Source organism: Nicotiana tomentosiformis, chromosome 11 (assembly GCF_000390325.3).
Source record: "Nicotiana tomentosiformis chromosome 11, ASM39032v3, whole genome shotgun sequence".
In the NCBI taxonomy this organism is placed as follows: Eukaryota; Viridiplantae; Streptophyta; class Magnoliopsida; order Solanales; family Solanaceae; genus Nicotiana; species Nicotiana tomentosiformis.
This window is the reverse complement of record NC_090822.1, coordinates 88,267,731-88,282,288: the sequence shown is the minus strand read 5'-3', so window position 1 is coordinate 88,282,288 and position 14,558 is coordinate 88,267,731. Positions and strand designations below refer to the sequence as shown.

The 14,558-nt window shown below is 34.9% G+C and overlaps 1 protein-coding gene and 1 pseudogene across 2 annotated transcripts; both read right to left on the bottom strand.

The window, feature by feature from the left end:
• Positions 1-2,745: 2,745 nt before the first annotated feature.
• On the bottom strand, positions 2,746-5,983 carry LOC104098564 (14-3-3 protein 7-like; annotated as a pseudogene).
• A 2,623-nt stretch (positions 5,984-8,606) lies between these two features.
• LOC104098563 (probable methyltransferase PMT5) lies at positions 8,607-12,170 on the bottom strand. Of its 2 annotated transcripts, none has more exons than XM_033656736.2 (6): positions 11,378-12,170; positions 11,060-11,195; positions 10,631-10,871; positions 9,731-9,959; positions 9,022-9,173; positions 8,607-8,900 (listed from the first exon to the last, which is right to left on the bottom strand). In XM_033656736.2, the coding sequence occupies exons 1-6, from the start codon at positions 11,884-11,886 to the stop codon at positions 8,680-8,682; spliced, it is 1,488 nt and encodes a 495-aa protein (XP_033512627.1). In that variant the 5' UTR covers positions 11,887-12,170; the 3' UTR covers positions 8,607-8,679. The 2 variants fall into 2 exon arrangements, with proteins under 2 accessions (XP_033512627.1, XP_018627099.1); XM_018771583.3 differs by having other exon boundaries at positions 8,763-8,900; positions 9,022-9,166.
• Between the last annotated feature and the right edge of the window lie 2,388 nt (positions 12,171-14,558).

Here is a 14,558-nt window from a genome sequence, read left to right as displayed (position 1 = left end):
TCATCCTCTACTGCCACAAGATGAAGCAGAAGATTTCAAAAAAACCAAAACCATGAAGACACCGTCGATCTTAACTCATCCCTTTATTCAGACCTCCTTAAAACCGACAATAAAAGCAGTGAATCATCGGAGGATCTCTCCATTAGCTAGAAAAAGGCAAGAAAAAGACCTATGGAGCAAACACCCAAAAGGCTTGCATGCAAGAAAGGAAAAGTGGAAAGCACAGATTTTGGGCCAGAGGATAAACTGAACTTCTATGGACCAAGTGAGAAATCGAGGTTTGAGTCTTATAAGTCTAAATCTATGGCTTATGGACGCTCTATAAGTCTCTCTCTTATGAAAACTTTGCATTGTGATGTGATTTCTAACTTTGATTTTCAACGTCTTTCTCCTCTGTTTGATACTGTTGGAAATTCTGTGTATGAAGAACCTGTGAGGATGTTTTATACAAATATGTTTGTTAATGACAAAGATAACTTGGATTCAATGGTTTTAGGCACTCGGATTGTTCTTGATTCCTATCAATTTGAAAAGATCTTTTCTTCTAAGTTTTATGGTTATGATGTTTTTGTGCAAAACTCCTGGCCTAAAGACTTTGAAGTTCCTTTAGAAGAGACAAAAACGTTTCTGTCTGAAAACCCTCCTGACATTGGTCCTAAAAGTCTTAAGTTTGAACACCGCGTATTAGCCCACATGATTGTTACTACTCTACTTCCTAGGACTAGGTCTCTCATCACTTTAACAACTATGGATATCTTTGTTCTTTATTGTCTTGTGAACAATAAAAGGCTTGACTGGTTTGTGTGGATTCGTTAATATATGCTTGAAAGTATCCTCTTCTGCTGCTTGTTTACCCTATGGCTTGCTCATCTCATATATTCTTGAGGTCATAAAGGTTGATTTGACACCGTTCACCTCTAAGTACGTTACAAACACTTATGATAAGATAGCCTTTGCTATGATGGGTTACACCTTAAGTGAAGATGGATGGGTCAGACGTGCCAAGGTTGAAAGCACTCCAGTACAGGTTGAGCCAACCACTGAACCAACTGTACCTCAGTCGACTGCTACCAACAACCTACAGCAGATTCAACAAAGTCTAGATGGGGTAAAATCATGCTCATTGTAATGAAAGAATATGTGGACAAGATCAGAGAAGTCACCAAAGAAACATGTACAGATGTGGCTAAGCTCAGGATGGACATGGGAGCCGCAAGGAGGCAAGGAATAAGGGCATTCAACTCCATGACAGAAAAGATGGGCAAAATCACCAAAGAAGTTGAAACCTCCTATGACTTCTTCTGCACCAAAGTGATCAATACCCTGAAATACTTTTTGGGGAGGAACTAAGGCAGTTGTATGTGTGTGTTGAAAACAATCTTTTTTATCTTTGTTTATTTTTGTTTTATTAATTACTTTTGCTTTGGTCTGTAAGAACCATCACCATGTGCCTCTGCTGAAGGCATAACATCTGCTACCCTAACTACTATGTTCATTATCTACTCTGTTATGTTTGTTCTATCGGCACTTGCTTCTTTCTTTTTGATTGATGTCAAAGGGGAATAAACGTGATGAGTAAAACAGAGCAACAACTCAGGGGGAACAACACTTCAGTACATGGTAACAACTCAGGGGGAGCACGCATTTTAAGATATGAAAATATGAAAGGGAATTATACTTTGTTTACTCTTTTTGATTGTCATCATCAAAAAAGGAGAGATTGTTACACCTAAGTTTCAATGATGACAATAATGCAAATCTAACTGTATCTATTTAATTGCAGGAAATTAGGAAGGCAGTACTAAATCAAAGAAAGTCAATATGTTAAGGATATCACAAAGGAAACAAGATCAAATTCAGCAAGGACAATGCTAAATCAAAGGATGTCAAGGCCATCAAAAAGGAAACAAGATCAAGTGCAATTGCAATAGGAAGACAGTCCCTACTTCAAGGATTGATTTGGAATCTGGAGATTCTGAAGATTGATCGATCAAGTCAAGCCACAAATCATTCCCCTAATTATGAATACGAAAAGGAAGGACGTAAATGAATCCAACCCATCTCTTGAGCAGGATTCGGAGGCACCCCTTGGGTAAAAACTCTTAGAATATTTTGTGCCTCAATCAAAGGTCAATCTGAAATGGCTACTCAAGACTCTCGTATAAGAAGACTGGCAGACTCGAGAATTCAACTATGCAACTTACCATTGTTTTCTATGTCTTCCTAGTTCTTAGCACAAACAATGTATTCCTAAGTTTACTAGTGTCTCAAAAGATAGGAAGTGTTAGGAAGCAAAACAAGAGTTGTGTCAAGTTTATAAAACATTGTTGCTGAAAATCGTTGGTGGTAAACGATCCATAAAATCACTGCTACTGTAACAAACTATTGAAGATCTAAGAGAACCTCTGTGACCCAAGGAAACTGGATGTATGTACCACATCGGTACTGAACCGGTATAACACTCTTGTGTTCTCAGCCTTTAAATTCCTTGCAATTTATTTTCATCGTCAATCAAACCTGCTGATAAAGCTAAGTCGACTAAATCTCTTCTAAGTCAAATAAGTTTTAAAATTAGTTACAATTCACCCCTCTTGTAATTTAACCGTAAACAAACTTTTTTGCAGGAACCATGACATGCATGATAGCTGCTTCTCGTCTCGTCCACTCTAATACATCTCCAACCATAGAGCACATTATCCAGCTATAGCATTATCATCGAAGGATGACTACTCAAATGGAATAACGTTTTAGCATCAATTTTGTTCTTCATTATCATTAACTTTATCCAATTACAGTAAGTAATAATACGGAGGGATTGGATCAAAATCTTTCAGCAAATCCTCCTTTTTTGTCCTTCAAATGAAATTAACTCATAACCTCAAGAGATTGGCCTGTCCCTGAACAAAATCCAGGATCTAAGAAAAGACTAAGACTCATTTGAAAAAGATCAAGTTGAATAACACTTTCCACCAAAGAAGATAAATAAAGGAAAAAATGGAAGGAAATGAAAATGTCTCAATCAAATTAATAAATGCATCTTCTTCTGGTAGGGGCATTGCAAAATCATGCACGCGCTATAGTCTCTAAGATAGCTGAGGGAATTTCTCAAGCATACTGCCTGTCATGTCTCTCCTTAAAACTCCATTAATGCTGTCAACGAACAAAAGTCTATTTTAGCAAGTGTAAATTGATGATGATTCTAAAGTTGGCTTTAGATCAAGTTAAAGACTCACTTGAGGCGAATCTTCTGTTTTTTGAGGCGGTTCTGCTGCTTTCGAATTCTCTTCAGCTGCAAAAACAGTAATATTCAATCTAGTTTCCAGGAATCTTTATATTCATTTATTTTTCATAGCTATTTTTCCAGCGCATAAGGAAAAGTATAATTCAGAGAGTTCTTCTGGTTCCTTCAGTACAGAGAAATCAAAGGTGTAAAGTAAAGTTGAGAAAGACATTTAACAAATCTATCAATTTGAGTTCTCCTCAACTACAGCTACAATAGATTGCCTCAATCCTAAAACAGACATTTAGATAATTGTTACCTCCATCTTCGGGTAAATCAGAGGTCCACAGTGTGAGATTGTCTCTCAACAGCTGCATGATTAAGGTACTGTCCTTGTATGATTCTTCACTTAGACTGTCCAACTCAGCTATTGCCTCATCAAAAGCTTGTTTAGCCAAGTGACATGCCCTGGAAATTTTGAATTGTCAGTTCACATCATCAAGAAAACAAGAAAATCACAAGAAACATATCCAGAGATATTCAGTGGTCGTAAATTGTACTCTCTTCGTTTTAATTTAGATGAGTTAGTTTGACTCGACACGGGGTTTAAGAAAAAAAAAGACTTTTGAAACTTTGGTCTTAAAAGCTTTAGGGTAAAAGCTTTGTGGGACCATTATATTTGTGTGGTAATAAAAACTTCTTACTAAGGGTAAAATAAATAGTTAAAAGTTATTTTATTTTCAATTGTAGAATTGTGTCATTGTTTTTGAAACATACTAATAAATAAAGTCTAAATTGAAACAGAGGGAGTACCTTTCTGGAGAGTTCATGATCTCATAGTAGAACACAGAGAAGTTCAAAGCAAGACCAAGCCTGATTGGATGTGTTGAAGAGAGATCAGAGTTTGCAGTGGTCGTAGCAGCCTGAAGAATACAAATCAAGAGAACTCTCAAATGTACCCAATTTAATGTGCATCAATTGACATAATTAAAAAGATTTAAGTTATATACATTGACGTTGTAAAGAATTCTAATAATATATAGAGATTTACATGTAATTATCTTATAAGTGATGCGATTGTGTAAATATTTTTTAAACCGTCAATGCATAGAACTTAAACTCTAATTAGAATAACTTGCCTCGTAGCCCTTCAGTGATTGTTCAGCAGCCTCTTTCCTTTCCTGATCAGTCTTGAACTCGGCAAGGTAACGATAATAATCACCTTTCCTGAATAAGATACCGAAAAGAAGTTATACACAGATTATAAAACATGGTTTTTAATAAATGCAAATATCATGAAGAACCTCAGAACTGGATCATAAGCTTTTATGAATCATTTTGATTAAAACAGTTAGAAAGGATTGTTAAATATTTGCCTTACATTTTGTAATAAAAGACAGTAGCTTCTCCAGTTCCAGAAGATGGGATTAGATGTTTGTCTATGATTTCTAGTATATCATGACAAATCTTGGACAGCTCCTCTTCTACCTTGTGATGATATCCCTTAATCAGCTTCACATTGTTCTCATTCCCTTTCGACTCCTCTTTCTGCTCAATGGAGGACATAATACGCCAAGAAGCCCTTCGAGCTCCAATACCATTCTTGTAACCAACAGAAATCAAGTTCCTTTCCTCCACAGTCAGTTCAGCATCGAGTTTTGCAACTTTCTTCATACTCGACCATTTCTGAGAAGCAATATGAATCTGAAGTTACCAAACAGAACAATAGTGCAAAGAAACTTATATCTGATTCCCATTAGATTATTGAAAGTCAAATTTGTGGTTTTGCATTCTCAAACACCAAACCTGCCTAGGCCAAAGGCGAATCCAGGAAGTTAGCGGGTTCAGAATGAATGTGATCTTATTAAATGTATACATTTTATCTTCTTTTTTATTTGCTTATGTATATAAATTTCAAGTAGAAAGCAATGGATTCAATTGAACCCATAGATCTCGCCTAGATACACCTCTGAACCAGGCAACAAATATGCCCTTCAACCCGATAAAAGAACCAATCGACAGATCAGGATTTTACTATCAAGCCCTTAATGAACTAAGATCAATATGTTCTAATTGCAAATCCAAGTTGATGATAAATCGAATTCTCGAGTGGAAGACTTTTACCAGGAAAAGGGGTCAAATGTTAGTTCTTTTAATTTCTATTATCAGAAGAGCCTAAATTGCATAAAGATTGGCACTTTGCTTACTTGTTTAACATCTTCTAGACTTATAACTGGATTAGATAGGTTTGAAACGCAGTATGGATCAATATGTTTTTACTTATAAACAAGCACAAATTCATTATAGTAGAAAAAAGCTGCATTATAGGAGTACATAAAGATTTTCCCAGTACTAAAAACAGCTTGCTAATTTGGATTAGCAAGAGGGAAAGTCGTGTCCATTCTCTTTTTGGGCATAAGTAGAAGCACAAACAAAGAAAGAGGAAGGGAGGAAAATTGAGTATATGTATATGATGTTATTCATGTAAAAAAACAAGCACGGTGAGTCCATAATTTAATGAAATTAAATCAAAGAAAAATGATACATGAACATATAATAAGTTACCAATACAAATGCATGCTCGTAGATACATTCTTGATGCAGGTATAGAAAATCAAAGGATTAGACAGGCCAGGGGCTTCGGATATGAATGCTAAATTAATGAAGAAAGGCAAAGAAATGAATTTAACCATCATAAAGTTCAGCTTGTTCAGCGAGCTTAGCCGTGTAAACATGAGTTTCTCTTTCCTTTTCCTGCGACATATTTCTTCAAGCAAAACAAGATAAAGGATGTTGATGTTGTCGTAAACGGCGAATGCCAAGAAAGATTAATATATAGTTCCAATCACAATTCTTCTTTCTCCATGTTAACTAACACACGGAGAGGGGCCGGGATGGGGGAATGAAGAAGGGACGTCAGCACAGAAAAGGGAAGGGGATGGATAATAAGAAGGACGACAGTTACAACATGGAGAGAGTTGTGGGAAGATGACTATATCTCTACCGTTCAGTTGTTACTACGCCAAATTCGGGATTTAACATACACTTTTACTCATGTAGCCTACGGATCACATCTGGATTCTATCTTCGATCTCACTCGTCGTCTATACAACAAGTAAGCCTCACTCACAAACAAATTGGAGTCTGGCTAACTGTCCATTTAAACATGTCATATGTAATACGTACTGGTTTTTCCTAGTCGTATGTACGTTTATTGTCTTTCAAATATTTTCTTTGAGAGACGTTAAATTAAAGTTAACTAACTCTATACAACTAACATTTTACATAGTCCCCTTCGTGTTTAATACATAGCACGTCACTCCCATTTAATTCTCTCTCTCTCTCTCTCTCTCTCAAACTACTACTAGTTTGGTTCTTACATATGCTAAAAGTTAAAACCTTGGCTATAAATAATGGTGGTTCTTCAGTACAAAACACAATTGATTTGATATTAACAAATAAATTGTAAGAAAAACACAGGAAAAAGAGATGAATGAATTGCTATATAAACTTTTGAAAGGAAAAAAATATATTCTTTGAGGTGCTGTCACTACTTTCTGCAGCACATCTTTTTCTAATCTACGGTCCTAAAAAAATTGTATTTCTATCTCTGCCGGCTGCCATATGATCTATTTGAAAGAACACCGAGATTCAGAGCTCTTTAGGCAGCTTGTGGCCTGGTAAGATCAAATAAATTCCACTTCATAACAGACATCACAATGGAAACTTCTTTCACACTTCAACATGTCACGTTTATTCCTCGTTTCTGGTGGATTTTTGGAGAGTCGCCCGTGTTAAAAAGGAATGGACAATGATTTTGATGAAGACTGGACAATAGTAGGATTGGCGGAAGTGTTAATTTCCAGAAAAATCACTTTCTCGTGAATGGTTTTTGGCATACAAGTAGCCGTTGGTCGCTTCCATTCTGGAGGTCAATCACCATTTGTGTGGCTAACATGCGTGCTTTCTCTATGGGGCTCAATGTGTCAGAAAGAATAACCCAACCCTATCAAGAATTCATATTTAAATGTCAAAACCTGTACAAACTGCAAGGAATCATGAAACATGACGAGTAACACCTGCAGGTGTTGAGTCAACTAAAGCAGGAAAAAGAAAGTGTAACCGAAATTGACAAGGTCAGCGTCAAAGGAAGAGTAAGCTGGATGATTTTTAAAGAGCACAGCACAGAGAGAAAATACAATATTACCTCAGGTCGCAGAATACGATCCATCTCAAGAAGTAGTTCAAGCATACTGCAACCTTGTGAAGCAATGTGCGAAAGGAGCCCATTCGCATGGAGCAGATCATATGTTCGTGGATATGTAGGAAACGGTTCGCACCTGCCAAATTTTGAAAGCACTGTTATCAGTACGTTACCAGAATCCTTCAAGCATTTAACTTTTAAAGCAATTGCTGAGCTCATGGTCACTCAATCAGCTAAGCTTAATTTTATAGATGTCGCCTATATAAATTCTCTACATCCATTCTGCTCTGTTCAGGCCTGTTTCATTCCATTACTAAATGTCTTCAGTATTACTGTATAAAAACAAGCTACTAAGCTCGTATTAATGCATGAAAAATTAAGGGAAAAGCAAGAAACAAGTATAAACAATAATATTCTTTTGAATAGAACAAGTACAAGCCTTAAATTTCCCTGGCTCTTCCGTTTGTCTATAAGTTTATCTTCACACATGCAACATAACTGATGGTTTTTCTGGAGTAGAACATTCAAGCTTTAGAAAATACTGCAACCAAATTGTTTTTATTTTTTTGAGAAATAACTGCAATCATAATTATGAAATCAGTATTCTACAGATGCCAAAAGATTTTAAATCACATGAAGTACCAGGATTATGAGATGGTTTTACAACCCTTCTCACTGGTTAAGGGTAATAAGATTGAGATAGCAAAACTTCTTCCTAACATCTATCGTCTTGACCTCCCATTTTAGTTACTAAATCACATTGCGGATTTATAATGCCATCAATCATCAATTCAAAGGATGAAAATGTAAGCAAACTGAAAATATAATAATTCATGCAACTTGAACAAGAAAAATTCACGATATGTAAAAGAACAAGAATTTTGGAATAGGGGTTATATTACAGCATCGTTAAACCCACTTAAATATTCTACATATTATGTATGTGATTTGCAAACACAAGCATTACAAGAAATATATCATTGTTATTCATTTGGCGAATGTGCCATAATTTTCTTCCACTATAATAATCTGACTGAAAAGATGATTGATAAGAAAATACACCAGAATATTTCACTACCAATTAAGAAAAAGTAGAGGAAATATTCATATTGCCTATTTTGGTAGAATTATGTCTTTGCAAGTCTTAAAAATATAAAAGATAATGGCTTTACCAGTCATGCAGAATACCAGCAAAACCTCGATCAAGTATGAGAGGAAGTGTATTACGCGCACCAAGAGGCACAACATTCATCACTCATACTGATTTACTTGCCTCCAACAACGCAGCACTTAAACCCCCATAATGTGCATTCATGTCCACGACATTCCGCACAATATTATATGGAGGCAATGGATCCTCTTCACCTGGCCTCTTTGGATGATCAGAGAATATCAAGGGCGACAGCGAAGACCAATAATTTCTCAAAGCTGATTTCCAGAATTCTGAATCCTCAAAGAAATCATCAGGATGGACTCCTGTCCAAGAGCAAAACACAGGCAATGAATGATTGCTAGAATGAAGTGTACAAATAGCCGAAAGTTGGAGAATGAATGAAAAGGCCACAAAATCCATTTTAACCAGAAATAAAATACTTGCCATGAATTTCAATATCAGTTGAGTTCAGAGGACCAGATCTTCCGTGAATTGGAACCCACCCGTTACTGCCTGTCCCAGATATACAGCGTGCAAGCGGTTGGTAGTATAATTGCATGTCCCCTTCTTTACAAATAGGTATGTCAAACTGCTTGCTACACCAAAATGTAAAAGATCACTCTTGGAGGTTAAGAGGAAGAAATAATGAAAAGGTATAACGATATCTTCAAAAAAAGGAGAACGAAAACGGAAGACAAGTATATGATAGTGTCAGCACAAGAAGATTTCTTATTTTTACTTTTTTTTTTTTTTTTGGGTTTGGGGGGAGGGGGAGGGGGAGGACATATGATTATGATGATTAATTTACGACTGCAGATCTGTGAATCATTTCAAAGTTATCAAAGCACATATCAAGTACGATTAGAACAAGTTTGTTTATAGGAAAATTCTTTGTATCTGCTTTGCAAAAAAGACTGGCAGGGGTTGGGAAGAAAAAACACTTTTTCCTAAGATCATATATTCTAATAGGTATTTTGTTTGCTGATTCAAGCTCTGAAATGGATAGTGCCTTTTCATCTAGATTACTATTCTTCACATTGACGTTTTTTAGTTAAAATAAATTGAAACAAAAAATAGCTTCAGTGAAGCTATGAACAGAATTTAGAGGGAGGAGTACATGAACTCCTCAGGTTAGTGCTCTCATTGGACTTACCTAGCTATATAGCAGTGAGAATTTACTGTCTTCTGCCAGATGAAAGTCTCTTCTTGCTGTCCCAAAAGAAACCAACAAAGCTTTTTAGTCAACTCTTCCAATGGAATAGACATGCTTCCCGTCTTTGCACTAGTGGAACTACCCTGCTGCTGCCGGGTTGTGGGTGAGGTTAAAACAAAGTAACCTCCAGGCTTGAGTACACACTCTATTTCAATTAAAAATAGTCCATCTGTTTTGTCAAATCACTATTAGTTTCATGCTATTGAATTCATGTTCATGATTTAACAGAAGCTCAGATATAACACATTGACAGTTGTTGAGGGATCCAAAAAGAAACAACCAGTCTTATCTTTTTCCTTAATAGGAAAAATAGAAAACAAAATTCAACAAGCACCATCCTACAGTGCATTCCTATATTAGGAATGGTGAAGTTGTTCCTAAAAGGGAAGATCTATTTAAACTCCAACCTAGCAATAAAGGTTAACCATCCCACATCCAAGAGTTGGTCTTACCTTCAGGGCAGCTGCAATTGGCAATTCTGCTTTGGAGGGAGAGGGATCAAGCTCATAGCAATCAGCAGGATCACCAAACAGAATGGAGCCATATAGGTAGTATAACGTAACTTGTTAATTGTTATATTTGAAAAAGAAAAAAGAACGAGATGGTTCAACAATAATATGAGATTTATTGTATAATAGACATTAGAGGATGAATGCTCGTTTGCGAATAAATTACAAAATACAAACTGGAGAGAAAATCACAGTTATATACATTGCAAGTACCTAATGAAACAAACGATAGATAAATTAATGCTTATGCAGCCTGCAGCTCAGATAAGTATGCATACAAAGATTATGAGAAAACAGCTGGCAACCCACAGTTCCTCAAAATAAACAATACCTTTGCTATCCCAAATGATTCCACACTGAGCACAATGAACCATATCATAAGACAATGATGGAAATGGAAGCTGCTTCGAAAATAAGTTGCCTATGACTGCCGGAAGTCCTCTCTCAAGTGCTAACTGTACTTGGCTACCAGATGATTCATATGCTGCCACACAAAAGGCCATCAACTTCAGCGAGAGTAGGTGAGCAACGAAGCTACCAAAGCCACAACCAATATCTAGTACAGTGTGCACCTGTTATTCAGACGAGAACAAAATTCTTATATTCTAATAGTGCAAGAACGGTTCCATACCCTAGTTCCAATAAAATGAAGCGGACTTGCATGTTAGGAGCGTATGTGTTGATTCTTGAGAAACCAGCAAGCGAATGAAAAGTGGAAAGCGAGAGTATATTATGGAAAGAATAACAAAGATTAACTTACACCAGCTTGAAGAAATTCTGCATCACTTTCAAGCCCAATCATCTCAGCAATACGGTGAGAGTAATCTTTGACACTATCAACCATCATACCAGCCTCTGAGTGGAAAGAAATTTGGTTCTCTTCCAGTAACATTAGTCTGGAAAAGAAAAAAGAAAGCCTATTATAAAGCAGGCAAACATGTTACCTAGTGGAGGTCGAAGACTTAATACAAAGGCTTTCATCCAACTAACATGTTAAATACTCAATTTGACCTTTCAAAGATTACTTCCGGGAAAGAAAAAGAGAAAAATCATCCCAAGTTCATTTAATTAATTATACCTTTTTGTCATACTTCCAGAAGAAAGGAACTGATCTTTGGTTAGCCTCACAATTCCACTCCATATGATATCCCTACCTGTTGGCCATGTCATAGGAATCTTATAGTCCTTAGGAGGATGAACCAAACAATGTGGATGTTCGCGTGACAACTCACAGTTACGATCAAACTCCTCCCCATCTTTCAATCCGGCTAACAAATTTGCAGATACATTATAACAAGGCACATAGTTCTCTCTTTCTTTGCCACAAAACCCAATGTCCTTTATCCGATTGGCTCCCAGAGAAAGGCTCTTTAGCTCTAAATAATTGCTTCGTGCTTGCTCCTTTAACTTTCTATAACTCGTATAGATGTCAGGCGTTAAAGAGGAGGTCACAGCGTCAAAGGAACTTGAAGTTGATCCTAACAAAGCTATTAGCACAAATATACTGACAAGACACAAGAGTAACCAGTTCAGCGGCGGTTTATGGCCGAAAAGTACTGATAGTTTAGTGAACAAATGACTTCTCATGTCCAAGTTTCCGCAAGAACCACCTTAAACCCAAGTTTTGAGAGGATCAATAAGTGCTAATTACTGTTACAATCTGAATCTCCAAAAATTGTGAAAGCTATAACCTACCATCAGGTAACATCTCCCATATGTATCATCTTGCGTCCACTAAATCCTAATTAACATGAGTTAGACCACTATCAAAGCTTCCTCAAGAATAAATATAAAACTCCTAATCCGTGGCAAAATAATCATACACAAAAAAGAATCACAGGACCAATACAATTTTGATCCCAGAAGTGCCCAATCCGGACAAGAGTGGGTTGCTCTGGTGGTGAGCACTCTCCACTTCCAACCAAGAGGTTGTGAGTTCGAGTCACCCTAAGAGCAAGGTGGGGAGTTCTTGGAGGGAGGGAGCCGAGAGTCTATCGAAAACAGCCTCTCTACCCCAGGGTAGGGTTAAAGCTGGCAAGTGGGCCGGTCCAGGCCCGGGACCGCGGGCCAAACGGCTAAACGGGCCAGGACCATTTGGTCCGGTTTTAGTGGGCCTGGTCCGGTCTCGTGGGCCGGTCCTATGATTTGGGCCCGCTAGGCCCGGGACCGGACCGGGACCGCCCCGGTCCCTTAGCGGGCCTAGCGGGCCCAACGGCTATTTTTTAAAAAAAAAAAAAAATTTAAAAATAAAAAATAAAAATAACCATTTAACCCCCCCAACTTTTTTTTAATCCCAAACTTTTTATAATTACACTTTTTTCCTATTTTCAACTATAAATACCCCATCATTATTTTATTTTTTCTTACAAAATCATCAATCTATCACAATATATATATACACAACTTAAAATATATAAGCTATATTCGATATATATATAATATCTTATATATATATATAAGCTTATATTTATACTATACTATAGTCTATACTATATATACATCTCATAAGATATATAAGCTATATTCGATATACATATATATATAAGCCTATATATATACTATCGAATACGGCTTATATACTATATATACAACTTAAGATATATAAACTATATTCGATATACTATATATACATCTTAAGATATACTATATATACTATACTATATATACATCTTAAGATATACTATACTATACTATATATACGTCTTAAGATATACATCTTAGGATATATTATATATACATAGTATACTAGATATACTAGATATATATAGTAGATATACATGTATATATAGTATATCTTAAGATATATATATATATATATAGTATATAAATTATATAGCTTATATATAGTAAGATGTATATATATATTATAGTATAGTATAGTATATATATATAACCTTATATATATATATCGAATATAGCTTATATATCTTAAGTTGTATATATCGTATACAGTATACTATACTATAATATATATATATATCTTACTATATATATTATATATATCTTAAGATGTATACTATCGAATATGACTTATATACTATGTATGTATAGTATAGTGTGTGTATATATAAGATGTATATATAGTATAGTGTGTGTGTGTGTGTGTATATATATATATCTTAAGATGTATACTATCGAATATGACTTATATACTATGTATATATAGCATAGTGTGTGTGTGTATATATATATATATATATATATATATATCTTAAGATGTATATATATATATATATATATATAGTATATATCTTAAGATGTATAATATCGAATATACTATGTATATATAGTATAGTGTGTGCGTGTATATATATATATCTTAAGATGTATATATAGTATATCTTAAGATGTATACTATCGAATATGACTTATATACTATGTATATATAGTATAGTGTGTGTGTATATAAGATGTATATATAGTATTGTGTGTGTGTGTATATATATATATATATCTTAAGATGTATATATAGTATATCTTAAGATGTATATATAGTATATAAATCGAATATAGCTTATATATCTTAAGATGTATATATAGTATAGTATAGTATATATATATATATATATATATATATATATATATAAAAGCCTTATATATATATGTATATCAAGTATATCGAATATACTATGTATATATAGTATAGTGTGTGTATATATATATATATATATATATATATATCTTAAGATGTATATATAGTATATCTTAAGATGTATACTATCGAATATGACTTATATACTATGTATATATCTTAAGATGTATATATAGTATATAAATCGAATATAGCTTATATATCTTAAGATGTAAATATATATACTATAATATACTATATATATATACATAATTTATAAGTCATATTCGATAGTATACATCTTAAGATATACTATATATACATCTTAAGATCTACTATACTATACTATATATATAACATATCTTAAGATGTATATATAGTATATTTTAAGATGTATACTATGTACATAATATAGTATATATATATATATATATATTTTAAGATGTATATATAGTATATAAATCGAATATAGCTTATATATCTTTTTTACTATTTTTTTCTCTAACTTCTATAATAAAAAAAATTAAAAATACAAAGTTTCTGTTGGGCCCGTTTAGGCCCGGGACCGGCCCACTTAACCCGGGACCGTTAGTTCGTGGTCCCGGTCCCGAGCCGGTTCCAGCAATAAGCCCGCAAAACCCGGGATCGTTTAGGACCGGACAGCATAGGACCGACCCACTTAGGATCG

What these genes read in the sequence shown, in the direction of transcription:
- LOC104098563 (XM_033656736.2), bottom strand. Translation starts at nt 11,886, where the DNA reads ATGAGAAGTCATTTGTTCACTAAACTATCAGTACTTTTCGGCCATAAA. An exon ending in TCTGGAAGTATGACAAAAAG is followed by an intron (nt 11,196 to 11,377) that starts GTATAATTAATT and finishes TTTCTTTTCCAG; the next exon opens with ACTAATGTTACTGGAAGAGA. An exon ending in AACTGATATTGAAATTCATG is followed by an intron (nt 8,901 to 9,021) that starts GCAAGTATTTTA and finishes GCTCTTGGACAG; the next exon opens with GAGTCCATCCTGATGATTTC.